We start from the raw sequence: 14,955 nt of genomic DNA on the forward strand, positions 1-14,955 counted from the left end.
AATTACTAATTGTCCCTGTAAAGTAATCAACACATTTGGCATCAATAATCCTTTTGTTCAGAACTTATAAAAAGCTCTTTCATTTTCAGGGAATGGAAAAGCATAATAAGAAAGAACTGTGATTCTTTTAATTGGAGGCTACTACATTATTTACAAACAGTGTTTGAACAGAAGCTATTAGGTGTTTATACTTCAGTATTTGTGCTTAATTAAGTAATGTTTAGCTGTTTTATGGCTGAAAACCTTTTATTTGCTACCTTCTAATTTCCATTAAAATTTGTAGCACTCGATGCTCGCTATTGTGTGGAGACGTTATCCTAATGTTTCTAGATGTATGCATTGCTTAAAATACATATATTATAAGAAAGCAGTGTGTATACTTGTGGGTTTTCTTCTGAATTTACAGGGTTTAAGGGGTCAAAATGAAAACCCATGAATGATATACTTCTTTTATTCATCACTCCAACACAATAGCAGAATCAATACCATGAGAACCTACTGAGGTAGAGGGAAAATAGCAAGTGTCATGTAAACCTATAAAAAAGTATTGCATGAGCACGTTCCTGGTTTTCTGCTCATTCTCTGAGAATGCCTATTAAATATTGAATAGAATAGAATTCTTTATTGGCCAAGTGTGATTGGACACACAAGGAATTTGTCTTGGTGCAAATGCTCTCAGTATACATAAAAGAAAAGATACATCATTATAACAGGTTTTCTTTTGGATACTTTAGCACCTAATGCACATTATGTGAGGAATTTTTATTTTACAAAGAACCATTTTTTGTGTGATCTATCATATTCCTACATAAGCTAAGGGATAAGTCTGAAACTGCAAACTCATTTCACTATCTCATCAAAAATGATTAAAACTGTACTACAAAAATATTCTGGCCGTTAAAATTCATAGGCCAGCTTTTTCCAACTTGGGGTCTTCCTGATGTGCTTGGACTTCTGCTCCCATAATTCTGAACCAGTAGAGATTAGTCATGCTGGTTGGGGATGTGGGAATTGAGATGCCATTGCTTTGAAGAGCAACTTGATGGGAAAATCATATATTACATGTAAAACTGTCATATATTTTTATATAAACTCACATAAATGAACTTCTTAGTTTTAATTTAATTATTTCATATCCATTAATTTAAAAAACCCATTAGCTGCCAGCAGAAAGCAAATAGAAGTATATCTAAATATTAATTCTTTAAAAATTATTCCAACAAAGATAGATGTATTTCAGTGAAAGGATATCTTGCAGGACTGTCCTTAAGTGCAGTTAAAAATCCTGTTTTCTGAGTTCCTGTAAAGATAATACATGTCAAATACAGTGAAACTATAAGCATAAGTGAAAGTATCCAAAAACCCAACATAAAATTGTATTTTCAAATAATCACAACACATAATTTGTTTAAACCAGCCTTAAAATGTTGATGAAACTATTCAATAAAAAAAGAGAGAAAGTAAAATCAGAATTGCATTTGCAGGATACTTTCTCGGTAACACCAGGTTAATGTCTGTAGGCATTGGTTACATATAAATAAGATTCATGGTTTCCTTCTTTGTACTATCCTAATATGGAAACAAAATATTTCAAGCTCAGTTTTCTCCATAAAAAATGTGCTTACTGATTTATTTTTACTCTCACGCACACAAAAAATGTTTTGGCTGGATCAGGAGATCTTTAACTACAGTTTGACCCAAATTCCAAGCTTTTTACAAATTCCTTTGGAGATACTACTAGGAGATATGAGCAGCCAGCAGTAAATTTCAGTTTAATGAATTCAAAGCCCCAAGTGCATTACTTATTTATTAGATTCATATTTAGCTGAAATTAAAAAAAGACTCTTGGCCATTTTATGGAATTCTTGAGTGAAGAGCCCTTTGAAGAACTGGCCACAACAGCATTTTGGGAAATGAGAGGCTGGATTCAGCCTTTTATCTCTTTTTCCATCGATGGTAGCATCTCCCAAAATAAAGTATCAAATTAGTTTATGCTACTAAACAAACAAACCACATCTGCCATTAGGCTAACATGAAACAAAACTCTAGCAGCTAGCTGATTCCACCTTTAACTAAGACAAGTATATCATATGATTTTATACAGTTTAGTATGTGTGTATTATTTAACTTTACAGCTCCCATTTTGTCTTCACAACAGGTTTGTGACATAAATTGGGCTGAATGATAATATTTAGATCACCCAATAGCTTTCCATCATCAAGTGGTAACCTGAAGATGGTCCCCTCAAAGCACTACACCATACTGACTGCTTATTTGATTAACTATGTACCTGAACTAGAATGTGTTAAGATTGCTTCACTGAAGCAATCAGGGACCTTAATTTCTACTGACAGCCTACTACTCAATGAAAAGAGAATAAAGACAATAATAGCCAATTATTCTTTTATATAACCTAACTTTAAAAGCTACACAAATAAGAAATAACGAAGAAAAAAAATAGCTGGCAAGGATCTGAATTAACAAGAAACTTTTACAGTTGGAAATAAGGTTGAAGGCCCAACAAGGAATACTATTGGAGGTAAAGGGGGAGGTTCTATAAAGATACAGCTATCCTAAATGATCAAGATTAAAGTTAAAATTTAACTGCAAGGAAATGACAACATACAGAATCTGATTTTACTAGCATACTTACGATGGATGATGTGGGTAATAACGAATGCAAATATAAAAACTGTCAGAAATGACAGAGATAAAATAAACATATAAAAAAATCTGTAGTTTCTTTTCCCCACACAGTTGCCTACCCAGGGACAATGATGATCAAACCGTTCTGAAAGAGAACATAGAAGCAAAAAAAGAATTCAGTTAGGGAAAAAAATGGCTTAAGTTCTCATTAACATATGATTTGTTACATATTATGTTTATGCCAGTTATATATAAAGTAGTCTTAAACAATACTTCACTTCTGTGCAAGCCTTCTCAAATTAACCTATATACTTCACTTTTTGTTTTATGTAATATTAAGCAGGTCTTTCTCTTTCTTAGTTCCTGGGTGTATATACCAACAATGTTCATTTTTTGAATTTACAAATTCCCCTTTGCTTAGCTGAAATAAATGTGTTTACTATATAAGTTCTGAAACTAGTTTCTGACTAACTTTGATGGGCAGCAGAATTTTTACTTCACTTTCAGATTTCAGCAAGCATTTGTTTGGTTGAGTAAATCATCTGTTTCAATAACTATTTTTGTTATTTGTTTTATTATTTTCTTCCAAAAGCATACACTGAATATTTGGGGTAATTTTCTATAAATATTTTAAAGCAAGTAAATTAAACTTTATTAAAATGATAATTTTTTATTAAGATGTTACCACTTAACTACTTAAATTCAACAGCTTTACTCCAAATATCCTATAGCAAAGGTGTCAAACTCAATTTCATTGAGGACCGCATCAGGGTTGTGTTTAACCTCTGGAGGGGCAGGGGTGTGTGGCCAGCTCGATGTCATTCATCGAGTCTCCGTTTTGGGCCGCGATGGCCTCCTGCAACCCTCTGCCAGCGAAAACTGCCTCCCTGGGGTCTGTTTCACTGGCAGAGAGTTGCAGGAAGTCTTCGCGGCCCAAAACAGAATCCGGAAGGACCACGTACAATTCTCCTGATCTCCCTTTTCTTTGGCAGAGGCACCGTGGGCCGGTCCTTCACTGTTTCCAGGGCAGGTCTGCAGGCCAGATCTAAGCACTCTGTGGGCCAGATTTGACATCCCTGTCCTATAGTATTGCTAAGGAACTTGGGAATATGTTTATTAACTCTTGCAGATATTTTTAATAATGAAACATCTTGAGCTGATTCTGCAGCTATCATACTCTTAAGACAGGTAGTTAAAGATTAGAAAGGGTGAAGGTGTTCTTTTGGCAGGTCCAGAAGCACAGTTTTTGTATTTGCCCTTTGGAACATCATTACTATCCCACCCTCCCAAAGTGAGATTGGCCCCCAACCCAAGATGGAAAGGCCCTTTATTAGGGCTGGGAATCTCATGGGTGGCTATATAAATTTAATAAATAAATAAACAGCCCTTTTCTCTGACTGATTAGATGAACAGAACTGGCTTTTGTTTACAAATATTCTAAAAGCATTTTTAAAAAAAATTTATTTATTTATTTATTTTGATTTGTCAATCGCTTATAAGATAATAGGTATAAGTATAGTATATACATAGTTATGAATACATGAAATGGGTACATATAAGAAAAATAAAAGAAACAATAGGACAGGGACGGTAGGCACGTTGGTGCGCTTATGCACGCCCCCCCCCACAGACTTCTTAGGAAAGGAGTGAGGTCAATAGTAGATAGTCTAAGGTTAAAGTTTCTGGGGTTTGGGGAAGAAACCACAGAGTCAGGTAGAGTATTCCAGACATTGACCACTCTATTGCTGAAGTCGTATTTCCTGCAATCAAGTTTGGTGCAGTTAACCTTGAGTTTGTATCTATTGTGTGCTCTTGTGTTGTTATGGTTGAACCTGAAGTATTCATTGACAGGTAAGTCATTGCAATGTATGATTTTATATACCGTACTTAGATCAGACCGAAGACGGCGTAATTCAAGGTTTTCTAGGTCTAGAATTTCAAGTCTGGTGGCATCAGGTATTCTACAACGAGTAGAGGAGTAGAGAACTCTTTTTGTGAAATATTTCTGGACTTTCTCAACTGGGCTAATATCAGATATGTTATGTGGGTTCCAGACTGATGAGCTGTATTTGAGTATTGGTCTAGCAAATATTTTAAACCATTGTTAGAATATATTCTGCCACAGAAAACCCAAGGACTTTTCTGTGGAATACCAAAAACCTGGCTAATTCAACGAGGATCATTCACATTTGTGCCCATTGGCAGTATGCCTTCTTGTGGTTTTTCTCTGAAGCCCTATGATTTAATGTATGACTGCATCCATTGGTCATTCTACATTTGCATGTTTCTCTACATAGCTAATTAGTATAATATCAGTTGTGTTTACAATTTTTTTTACTTTATTACTAAAACACAGAAAATCTAGAAGTATAAATTAAACTCCCACTTCAGTAACTTGATCAGAAACAGACAATTTGGTGTCTTCCAAGTTGCAATAATCCCTCATCACTAGCCTTTCTGGCTAGCACTAAGGGAAAGCATGTGGATGCCTGCCTTGCATTAAACACAATAGCAATTAATTCTCACCTTGATTACTCTGGATTTAGATTTTTGTCACCCAAATAAAACTTCTACATACAAATTAAAAGTTCACTCAGTGGTATGAAGCCATACCAACAGGAGGAAGCATCACCTGGCCAAATCTGCTCAGGTCTGGAAGCTAAACAGAATCAGGTCTGCTTAACACCTGAATGGACAAGTACTCAGGGTTGTCAAATAGAATGGGGAGCTTAAACAAACAGTCCCAGAAGAAGGCACTGATAAACTATTTCAGTATAGTTACCAAGGAAAATGACATGGGTATATTCATGAAATAATCTGGATTCAGCCAAGGGATCTTTTTTTGCATTGTTTTTTAGCCAAAAGTGTGTATACCCTTTTTAATCATAGAAGCCCAAAACTATTATAATGTAAACAAAAAAATCACATATTTTGGATTATAAAATTAAGTATTATGCCTTTTCTGTTACCTTGTATATGAAGCAAATGTTGTTTTATTGGAATGTGTATTATCTTTAGCAAAATGTATGTCTCGGCTTATTAACACATTTCTTAAACGTTTTGGACATCTAAAATCAACCCAAAGAGCAGCAGTTGCATTTCAAGCTGAAAGGAAGCTTGAGGTGATCTAATAGCAAACCTGAAATTACGTATTCGAATCTGGGATATATAAACAGAGAAGTGTAAACACTGACAGTTTACCTTCAGTTGTACCAGTTTGACAAAATAGCAAAGCTATACTTTAATAATGAGAAATACCAAATGAATATAATATATATCAATAATATATCAATTCTCTGCCATAGCTATCTAGATTACTATGCTTTTTGTGTTTTACTCACCTACACAGTTATCACAAAGGCTGCAATGTGAGGCACGGGGTGGACGGAAAATCTTGCAGGTGAAACAGTATTTTAATTTAATTGCCTGACCATTAATGATTACTTCTTTTGTTCTGGGAGGGGGTCGGTATCCTCCTGTACTAGAGCCATTTGCAATATCTAAATAAGGAAATAAACATAAAAACCCTGAGTGCTTTTTATTTTGTGTAAATATTATTGTAATATAAATTAGAAACACCTAAATTAAAATTAGTTGTGTGTTGTAAATCATTCATTATTAAGAAATCAATATGTAACAAACCAAATGCTACTAGATTTAACTCTTAATAAAACACATCACATTGAATATGCAACTTTCTCTCCCAATTATATCCCCATATATTCAAAGCTACAAATATCTCTTCCATCTGCATAGTAACAAGGCAGATGACAAATATAAAATGGTTTAAAAAAAATAAGAAGAGAAAGTGAAAAACTAACCCACAAGGCTTTTAGTCCAAGCATTAATTTATATAACTACTCTTAATAATGTACTTTGGTATAACAACACTGCTTGGATGTGATTTTCCATATGGCTTTTTCCATATGAAAATGTCTATTAATTGTCAATGATTCTGGAGAATCTGCAAATGCGATTGAATTTTAACTATATCTATTTTGTTCCATGCATACTACTTCCTTTCAGATTTGTTGGTTTTTCTTTGTTGTTTGCCTTCACTGATTAATAGCTTCGTCCCTCTAACTGCACCACTCTCTTTAGTGTCCCTTATTCTCCCATTCAACAGTCTGTTAATAGTGGTGTCTGACTTCTTTCCAAATTCTGCCAGTTCCCATTTTTGCCTATTTCCCACCCTTTTTATTTTGCTTGCTTGATGTTTCCACAGATGAACAAAGTAGCTTTATGATTAATTCATTATTCTACTCCCTTTTATGGCTAATATTTTTCCTACTTTATTTCTTTGATTTTGCATATGAATCTGGCTTAACTCTTTTCCAAGTTTTTAAAAATCACTATGCCTCTTTGCTCTCCTATATTCAATCATTTCTCTCTCTCTCTCTCTCTCTCTGTGTGTGTGTGTATATATATATATGGTATTCAGCTTTGTTCGGGTATTTTCCCACGTCATTATAGTTGTGCTTTTAAAGTTGTAGCAACGTTTCGGCAGAATCTCATCTGCCATCATCAGGCTTCTGTATTGTGTTCGTCTGTGAGTCAGACTTTCACAGCCGTTTCAGTTTTAAATTTGGGGCTAGCCTACTGCTGTGCCAGAATGGTTTTTTCTTCATCCTAATTGGTTGGGAGTCTTGGTCTGTGTTTATTGGTCTTGGAGTTTGCTGTGTTCTGCTTGATTGGTGTTTCTAATATCTTCTGTCTGTTTTGTAGCTTTTTTGTCTTGATTGGCTGGCAACATTGTGTTTCCTGTATTGGAGGCTTTTAGTGCGGCTTGGCTCCGAGTAAACGGACGGCTATCATTTATCATTTAAGCTAGGTTTCATCTGGGTGCCTGGTTGGGTTGTGTTTGAGCTGGAGGTATCAGGGGGGATCTGTTTGTGCCCAGGTGTTTGCCTGGCTTGTGGTGTGGAGATTTTTTTGTTTGTGAGTGCAAGCTTCCAAATAATTCACAGTCTGGTGCAATCATCTCTTCTATTCATGCTTTCAGGTCTTTTTTCAATCTCTCTTTCTATATATATCTATATACCGTGTTACCAGGCCTTATTTTTTTTTGAGCCCCCAAAAACCGGCTAGGACGTCTTTTCGGGGGTGAATTAATTCCCCCCCCCCATGCACCAGCGCCGTCTCCAACAACAGCGTCTGAGTCGCTCCTGCTTTTCCCCCGTCCCCGTAACAACAGGGAAAAAAAGATTTTGAGGTACCTGGGAGCACCGTGCACTGCGTTTTGGTTTAATCCCGAGCGACTGGGTGGGTGTGAGAAGAGCCAAGCGAGCGTCTCTGCTGCTGCTACCCTTGGTGCTCCAGCCTTGGGCTCTGCAAGTTTGCAAAAGTCCCAGTGTGCAGCTCGTTCTTGCATTCCAAGCGCCCAGGCCGAGCTGCAGCTGTCCCTCTCTCACCAGCACCGTCTCTAATAACAGCGGCAGCAGCGGTGGGAACCGTGGAAGTTACGGAGGCAGCTCCCCCACCCGAGAAGCGGCTAAAACGCTTCCACGGTTCCCGCTGCTGCTGCCACTGTTATTGGAGACGGCGCTGGCGAGAGAGGGACAGCTGCAGCTCGGCCCTTCATCGAACACAATACAGAAGCCTGATGATGGCAGATGAGATTCTGCCGAAACGTTGCTACAACTTTAAAAGCACAACTATAATGATGTGGGAAAATACCTGAACAAAACTGAATACCATATATATATATATATTTGTTTTCTTAAGTTTTCGCGGGTACTTACATGTATGGTATTCAGCTTTGTTTGGGTATTTTCCCACGTCACTGTACAACTACAATGACGTGGGAAAATACCAGAACAAAGCTGAATACCATATATGTATGTATGTATGTATGTATGTATGTATGTATATTATCTGTAGGAAATTCCATCACTCCCCATGGATTTTGGTATTAACCATATACTGATAATATCCAGCTCTATTTTTGTACCTACATTTTGCTTCTATCCAACTGCTTCTCTAGGTATTCAAACTTTGCTACTATCATTGACTTGTCTTCCTTTTCCTTGTTTAAATATACTTGAAGTATAATTTCTTATCTTTTATTCTAAGGTCTCATCTCTTTGCTCACTGTCCCAATGTATTAATATATAGGTTGCAAATTCTCACCCCTGAAGAAGAAAAGGAGCTAGAGTTCAAATCCAGGCAGAACCCTTAGGGTCTAATTTACAAAAATAGTTATACAGTAATGTGACAAATGCAATGGATAGGTATGAACTAATAATCCTTCTCCCAGTTTCTCGAGAAATAAGTTAGATGAAAGTGCATGATATTGAGAAATACTGAGAGTAACCAACAATATGTTGTCTAATTTCCTAAGATATCTACCATTCTGAAAAGGTGATTATCTCACACAAGACTGTCTACCTCATATAAACTGTCTTCTATTAACTACTATCTCTAGTGTAGAGATATTCATGTTTCTAATATTAACATGATTTATTAATATCCTTGCCTATTATGCAAAAGTTGTTTATTTATGTAGTTAAGAAGTATTATTTTTAAATAATTCTGTTCTTTATCCAATAAAGCTTCCAAGGCAGCAATCCTTTTTTTCAGGAATGCAATAGGTTCTTCATCAATTTTACTCCATGTAACTTCTTCACTTCAGGGTGTATACGTTTCCATTCAACTACTTAAATGTAATGAAGCTGTAAGGCTATAATCCTTAAATATTTTGTAACAAAAAAAATTTCTGCTGACTACAATCACTAAAATGGGACTAAATGTTCAATTAAATGGCCCCAGATCTGTGAATTAAAATCATGAATTTGTTTTAACATGGATTGGAGAGAATTGCTTGCAACATTCAATTTCATGTAATCTGAGGATTTGCAAGCAGATCAACAGTCTGTTTCAAATTACCAAACTTTACTCTGTTTTTTAAATATTTCAAGTATTTGCATAAGCTATTATTTCAAGCAACTGAGTTTTTCCACTATTTTTCTAAAAACTTAAAATTATTCCAGTTTTCAGTGTTGTTTCCAGATTTGTAAGTTTACTAGCAGATAGCAATAACAAAAGCACTTAGACTTATATACCGCTTCACAGCACTCTCTAAGCATTTTACAGAGTCAGCATATTGTCCCCAACAATCTGGGTCCTCATTTTACTGACCTCAGAAGGATGGAAGGCTGAGTTAACCTTGAGCCAATGAGAATCGAACCCCTGGAGTGAGCAGTGAGTTAGCCTACAATATTGCTTTCTAACCACTGCACCACCACAGGCAATGAAGAAACATTGCTTGATTTTTAGGAACTCTGGTATAAGATGTCAATGAACTGCTATTTAACTATGACGTTCAGGAGATTAAGCAAGAGTTATATCTTATTTGATATTCTCTAAATGGATAAAGGCAAGGGTCTCTTAAAAAGCAAGAACCTATCAAGATGGCTGTAGCAGAGTGAATTGTGCACTAACTTCAACAAAGTTGCACCTGCTTTAAGAAGTTTATTCACTAGTTGCTGTGACTTCTTACAAGGTTAACAGGTAGTCCTCAACTTACAACTACAAATTGAGCCCAAAATTTCCATTGCTAAGCAAAATAGTTGATAAATGAATTTTGCCCCATTTTACGACCTTTCTTGCCACAGAGGTTCAATGAATCACTTCAGTCAAGTTAGTAACACGGTTGGTTGTTAAGTGCATCTGACATCCAGATTGACTTTGCATGTCAGAAGTTCGCAAAAGGTGATCACATGACCCTGGGACATTGCAACCATGATTACTACAGGCCAGCTGGCAAGTATCCAAATTCTGATCACATGACCCATAGGGATGCTGTAATGGTTGTAAATGTAAAATGACACCTTTTCAGTACCACTGTAACTTTAAACAGTCACTAAACAAATAGTTGCAAGTCAAGTACTACCTGTATACCTTCTTTCAGGCTGGCAAACAAAGAGCAGCTACTTAACAAGCATATTGTATTCCTACAAGATTTGAAGTACTTTTTTTTTATAATGTTAAAATGAAATGTCCATATAGAAAAGATGCAATTCCTATTAGATTCATTATGTGATAATATAAATATGTCAATCCACATAAGTAATGTGCTTTGCTAATATGGTTTATTTTGTAATGCCAAACAATTATTAAAGAAAAAAATAGTAACCTTTCTAATAAGGATTTTTAAAACAAAAGTTGCATTCTGCGTCAGACTTTTTAAAATACTTATGCTACACTGCAATGAGAAGGCAATCTTCATCAATTGTGTAATAATTCACTTAAAATCAACTATAAGACAGTCACATCACTACCTTGCACAATTAAGTTACTCCATCCCATCCATAAACCAACGCAAGAATTAAATGAAGACTAAAGACCAAGATAATATAGGGGTGGAATAATTATTTCATCATTTAGCAAAGATACATAAGCAGAACCCTACCCATGGAATTCAATGCCCTTCTCCAAAGGGCCCCATCTTGACTTATTGTCCGTCCCACAGATGACAAGGAATGAATATTCTCATGCTACTGGTCATCCAGGAAGTATTTCCTCTGTCAATGCTATCCACTGGAAATTCTGAATAATTTTTGGCTTTGTTTTTCCTAAAACTATGGCAGTCCTCTTGTGGAATATCTCAGGAAAGAATATCAGGCCAAAAACGACTGCTTTTATGAAATACATTACCAGGGCTGAGAGACTTTTATTCCAGGAAAACAGGTGAGTTGCTCTTAGATAGAGACTAGTCTTTTTCACTGGAACAGGACAGAACAAACTGGAGGGTGGGGTGGAGGATCTAAGTTTACAGATTTCAACTAATGTTTGTTGTAAATCATAATGCATAATGCAAAGACTGTGTTATTAAAATTTAACACTGTAGACAAGGATGTATTTTGGCTGCTTTCCTTTCAATTTAAACATCAACCCTGTTGTAGCCAAAATAATTTAAAGCATCATCCTCCAAAACTAGCCAACAAATATATTGCAATCTTATTGTAGGCAATTGTATTTTATGATGTAGTGCTTATATTTGCAGACGTCATTTGGGTAAAAATGTGCTCTAAGTGCCCTAGTGATCTGCGCTTGAAATTAACTATCCTAAAAATAAGCAGCTTAATTTTTGCAAAGCAAACAAGGCTAAATCGCCAAAGCAAGCCAAAATATTTAAATATTTGGAATTGGTTTTTCATAGCTGTACCAAATGCAATGCATAGCAAAACTATGTAATCCAAAATGCAAAAAAGCAATGATATCTGTATAATCTTTCTATTTCATCAAAGATGCATAACATGTCCCCACAGCATTAAAACTTTAATTCACTGAGAACACATGCAACTTTTGTTTGGTAGTTAGATGGGACCATATAGCTTTTTTTTCCTATATGGAACGTGGTATTAAGTCTTTAGGAGGAAGGGGAACTTTAATTATAATAAAAACAGGATTCTTGCAGTTACCCCCATTTAAATCATGAGTCTCGAGCCAAACTTCCAAAACTCAAAAAGGATTTATTGGGAGTTAAAATGTCCGGCACTGCCTGGGTGTAGCCGACTCTGACACACATAATTCATTGTCACCCTTGACCCTGGTTTCCCCCCACCCCCTGGGTGTATCGTAATTCATATTCTCTAATGGACACATCCATAACAAAGAGTCATCAATCAGGCTTTCCAGTTAGAATTTTGCGTGGCAGAAACTTCAGTCACCTAGTTATCTTTGAAAAAATTTATGGAATGCACTTTCGGTTTGCAAGCTGCCGCACCGCTCCCCCCTCCCTTTCTGTTGGCAACTCTAAAAAGACCATAGAAATATTTTATGAGTTGACATTTTTATTATTCCTTGCTAGTTATTGTTTTTTTATCCACTGATTAATTATGGGTGGGTTTTTTTAGAACATCCAGGGTGTTCATTGCAGACAATTCTAAATAAATATGGGGAAAACATACCTATAAAAATTGCAATAATGGATTCTCATCCATCTAATAAAGGCTATGATCAAACACTTCGGCATTCAAGCAACATGCTACAGATTTTGAAGTACTACCCAGGAACAGATCTTGAGTAGTCTGAAAAACACTAACATTATGACATTTCAGCTTCTTCTCAGCAGTTATTCTTGAAAGCAGATACAAAAATAAAAATTATTTCAGAGATAAAAAAAAACATTCTTGTGGAGAAGAATCAAAACAATCTTATTCTTATTACCATTATATTGTATATTGTACTTTATATTAGAATGTAAGGGGTCAATTGTCTAACACCTTATCTGGTGAATAATTCAATTCTGATTTATGCTTAGTTACTTTTTTATCAGACCAGTGAAAATCTGTTTCCTTCAATATGGCTAAATTATATTATAAAGTCTATAAAACTAGGCACACACAACTGCCTCAGTGAGGCAGCTATAATTTGTTGTCGTCTTGATTTTATTTATAAAATAAACTTGTCTAATTTTTAAAATTATTTATTAAGTCACAGAATTTTGACCATAATGAAGGTTTGATCAATGATTAAATCATTATGTGTCAAAACCTATCAGTTGATTAAACTTGAAATCCTTAAATACACTGAAATGGTCAAATCCAAATTGCAACACATAACATCAAAGGAGATTAGCATGAATTTATTCAGATGATGTTGGTCTCCCAGGTAGTCCAGATGGGGAAACACTATACAAAGAGCTAATTCTACTTTATTACAAGGCTACATTAACATAATCTTGCAAATGTGAAAGTATTAATTTCCTGCTGTTTCTTTTTACAGATTAATAAAATAGATTAGTTAAGGCAGATCCTTTTTAAGTTTCTTTCTCTGACCATTAGTCAGTTGTGGGCTCTGCCACCATCTTCCAAAATCATTCTCTCATTTCATTACGAATAATTGGTAAAATATCAGATTATTATTTGCACAGTAAAACAGCTACCTTATTTTGATTCTGTATATAATGAGATATTTTTTTAAAAAAAGAAAAAAACCCAATACAATCAGTAGATAAGTCAACAAGCAACTAGTGAACAAGATGCAGCTTCAGCTATTTACCATTAGAATAAGCTTGACATATTCCTACATATTCCTGAATATCCTTAATGATATTAAGCATTTGATAATCAATGAAATTGATTTATATTTTAGTGCAAATATTCCCAATACATATACTTAAAATATAAACAAATAAAAAGATCCCTCAACCTAGCACAACAATCAATAACATTTCCTATATGGTCAAAAATTTCTGATTTCTGCCAGAAGACTATTCTGAAGAACAGGCACTGTGAAAACCTGTGAAAACTACAACTGCCTTCTAGCTCTACCTCCTCTCCCCCCCCCCCCAATTAACTTCACAGTAGTGGGGAACAAGTACTTGTTTTTCCTGAGATCACTTTATCAGTAAGGTCAATTTCAGATGATATATGCAGTCCTGGTGTCAATTAGCACCAAGCCACAAATGGCTTTATGCATAAAAACAAACACATTAAATTGCATCCAAAAGCTTATCAGGAACCAATATGAGCTCAATTATATCACACATTTATAGCAAGGTATTGACTAAATTCTCCAAACTTCACTCTTAATACTGCCCTTTGATAAATCCTACTAGTATGTATCTGGAAGTACTGTTTAGACCTCTCTGTGCCTCTTCCTACCCTCAAGATTTTATAATGGACAAAAACTAAATACACTTTAGCTTTAACCGCTGCTGTTAGCCAAGAAAACAATATATTTTTTTCCATTTTCCTCTAATGCAGTCTAATGCCAATTCACTTTAAAATTTAAAAGAATAGATGCAAGATAGACACTTTGACCATAAAGCATTTCTTTCTAATAACCTCAATTTTCAAGTTTCAATCTGTACTTTTATTATTTACAGCCTGAATGAGGGAATGCATACTATTTATTTATGTATTTGATTTGATTTGTCAATTGCTTACAAGATAATAGGTATAAGTATATACATAGTTATGAATACATGAAATGGGTACATATAAGAAAAATAAAAGAAACAATAGGACAGGGACGGTAGGCACATTGGTGCGCTTATGCATGTCCCCTACAGATCTCTTAGGAAAGGGGTGAGGTCAATAGTAGACAGTCTAAGGTTAAAGTTTTTGGGGTTTGGGGAAGAAACCACAGAGTCAGGTAGAGCAGGGGTCCCCAACCGCCGGTCCGCGGACCGGTACCGGGCCGCGGAACAAGCCTTACCGGGCCGCTGGTTGCTGGGCGCCGCCATCTTTTTTTGGTAAAAAAAGCAATTTTTCGTCAAAAAAGATGGCGGCGCCAGCGCTTCGTGAGCTTTTCCGGTAGAAAGCCATTTCTACCCGAAAAAGCTCACCGGAAGCGCTGGCG

General features: G+C 35.7%; 1 protein-coding gene across 5 annotated transcripts in view; it reads right to left on the minus strand.

The window, feature by feature from the left end:
• Positions 1-14,955, minus strand: part of ZDHHC14 (zDHHC palmitoyltransferase 14) — a 63,761-nt gene that overhangs the window by 19,998 nt on the left and 28,808 nt on the right. For all 5 annotated transcript variants that reach the window (XM_087969622.1, XM_087969614.1, XM_087969605.1 and 2 more), the window contains exons 3-5: positions 5,988-6,146; positions 2,654-2,791; positions 1,252-1,300 (exon numbers count right to left, since the gene is read on the minus strand). In XM_087969622.1, the coding sequence (XP_087825748.1) occupies positions 1,252-1,300; positions 2,654-2,791; positions 5,988-6,146 (346 nt within the window). The remainder of the gene's footprint in view (positions 1-1,251; positions 1,301-2,653; positions 2,792-5,987; positions 6,147-14,955) is intronic.

This window comes from Notechis scutatus, chromosome 1 (assembly GCF_049901735.1).
Source record: "Notechis scutatus isolate UNSWTSFEM ecotype Mainland chromosome 1, rNotScu1.2, whole genome shotgun sequence".
In the NCBI taxonomy this organism is placed as follows: domain Eukaryota; kingdom Metazoa; phylum Chordata; class Lepidosauria; order Squamata; family Elapidae; genus Notechis; species Notechis scutatus.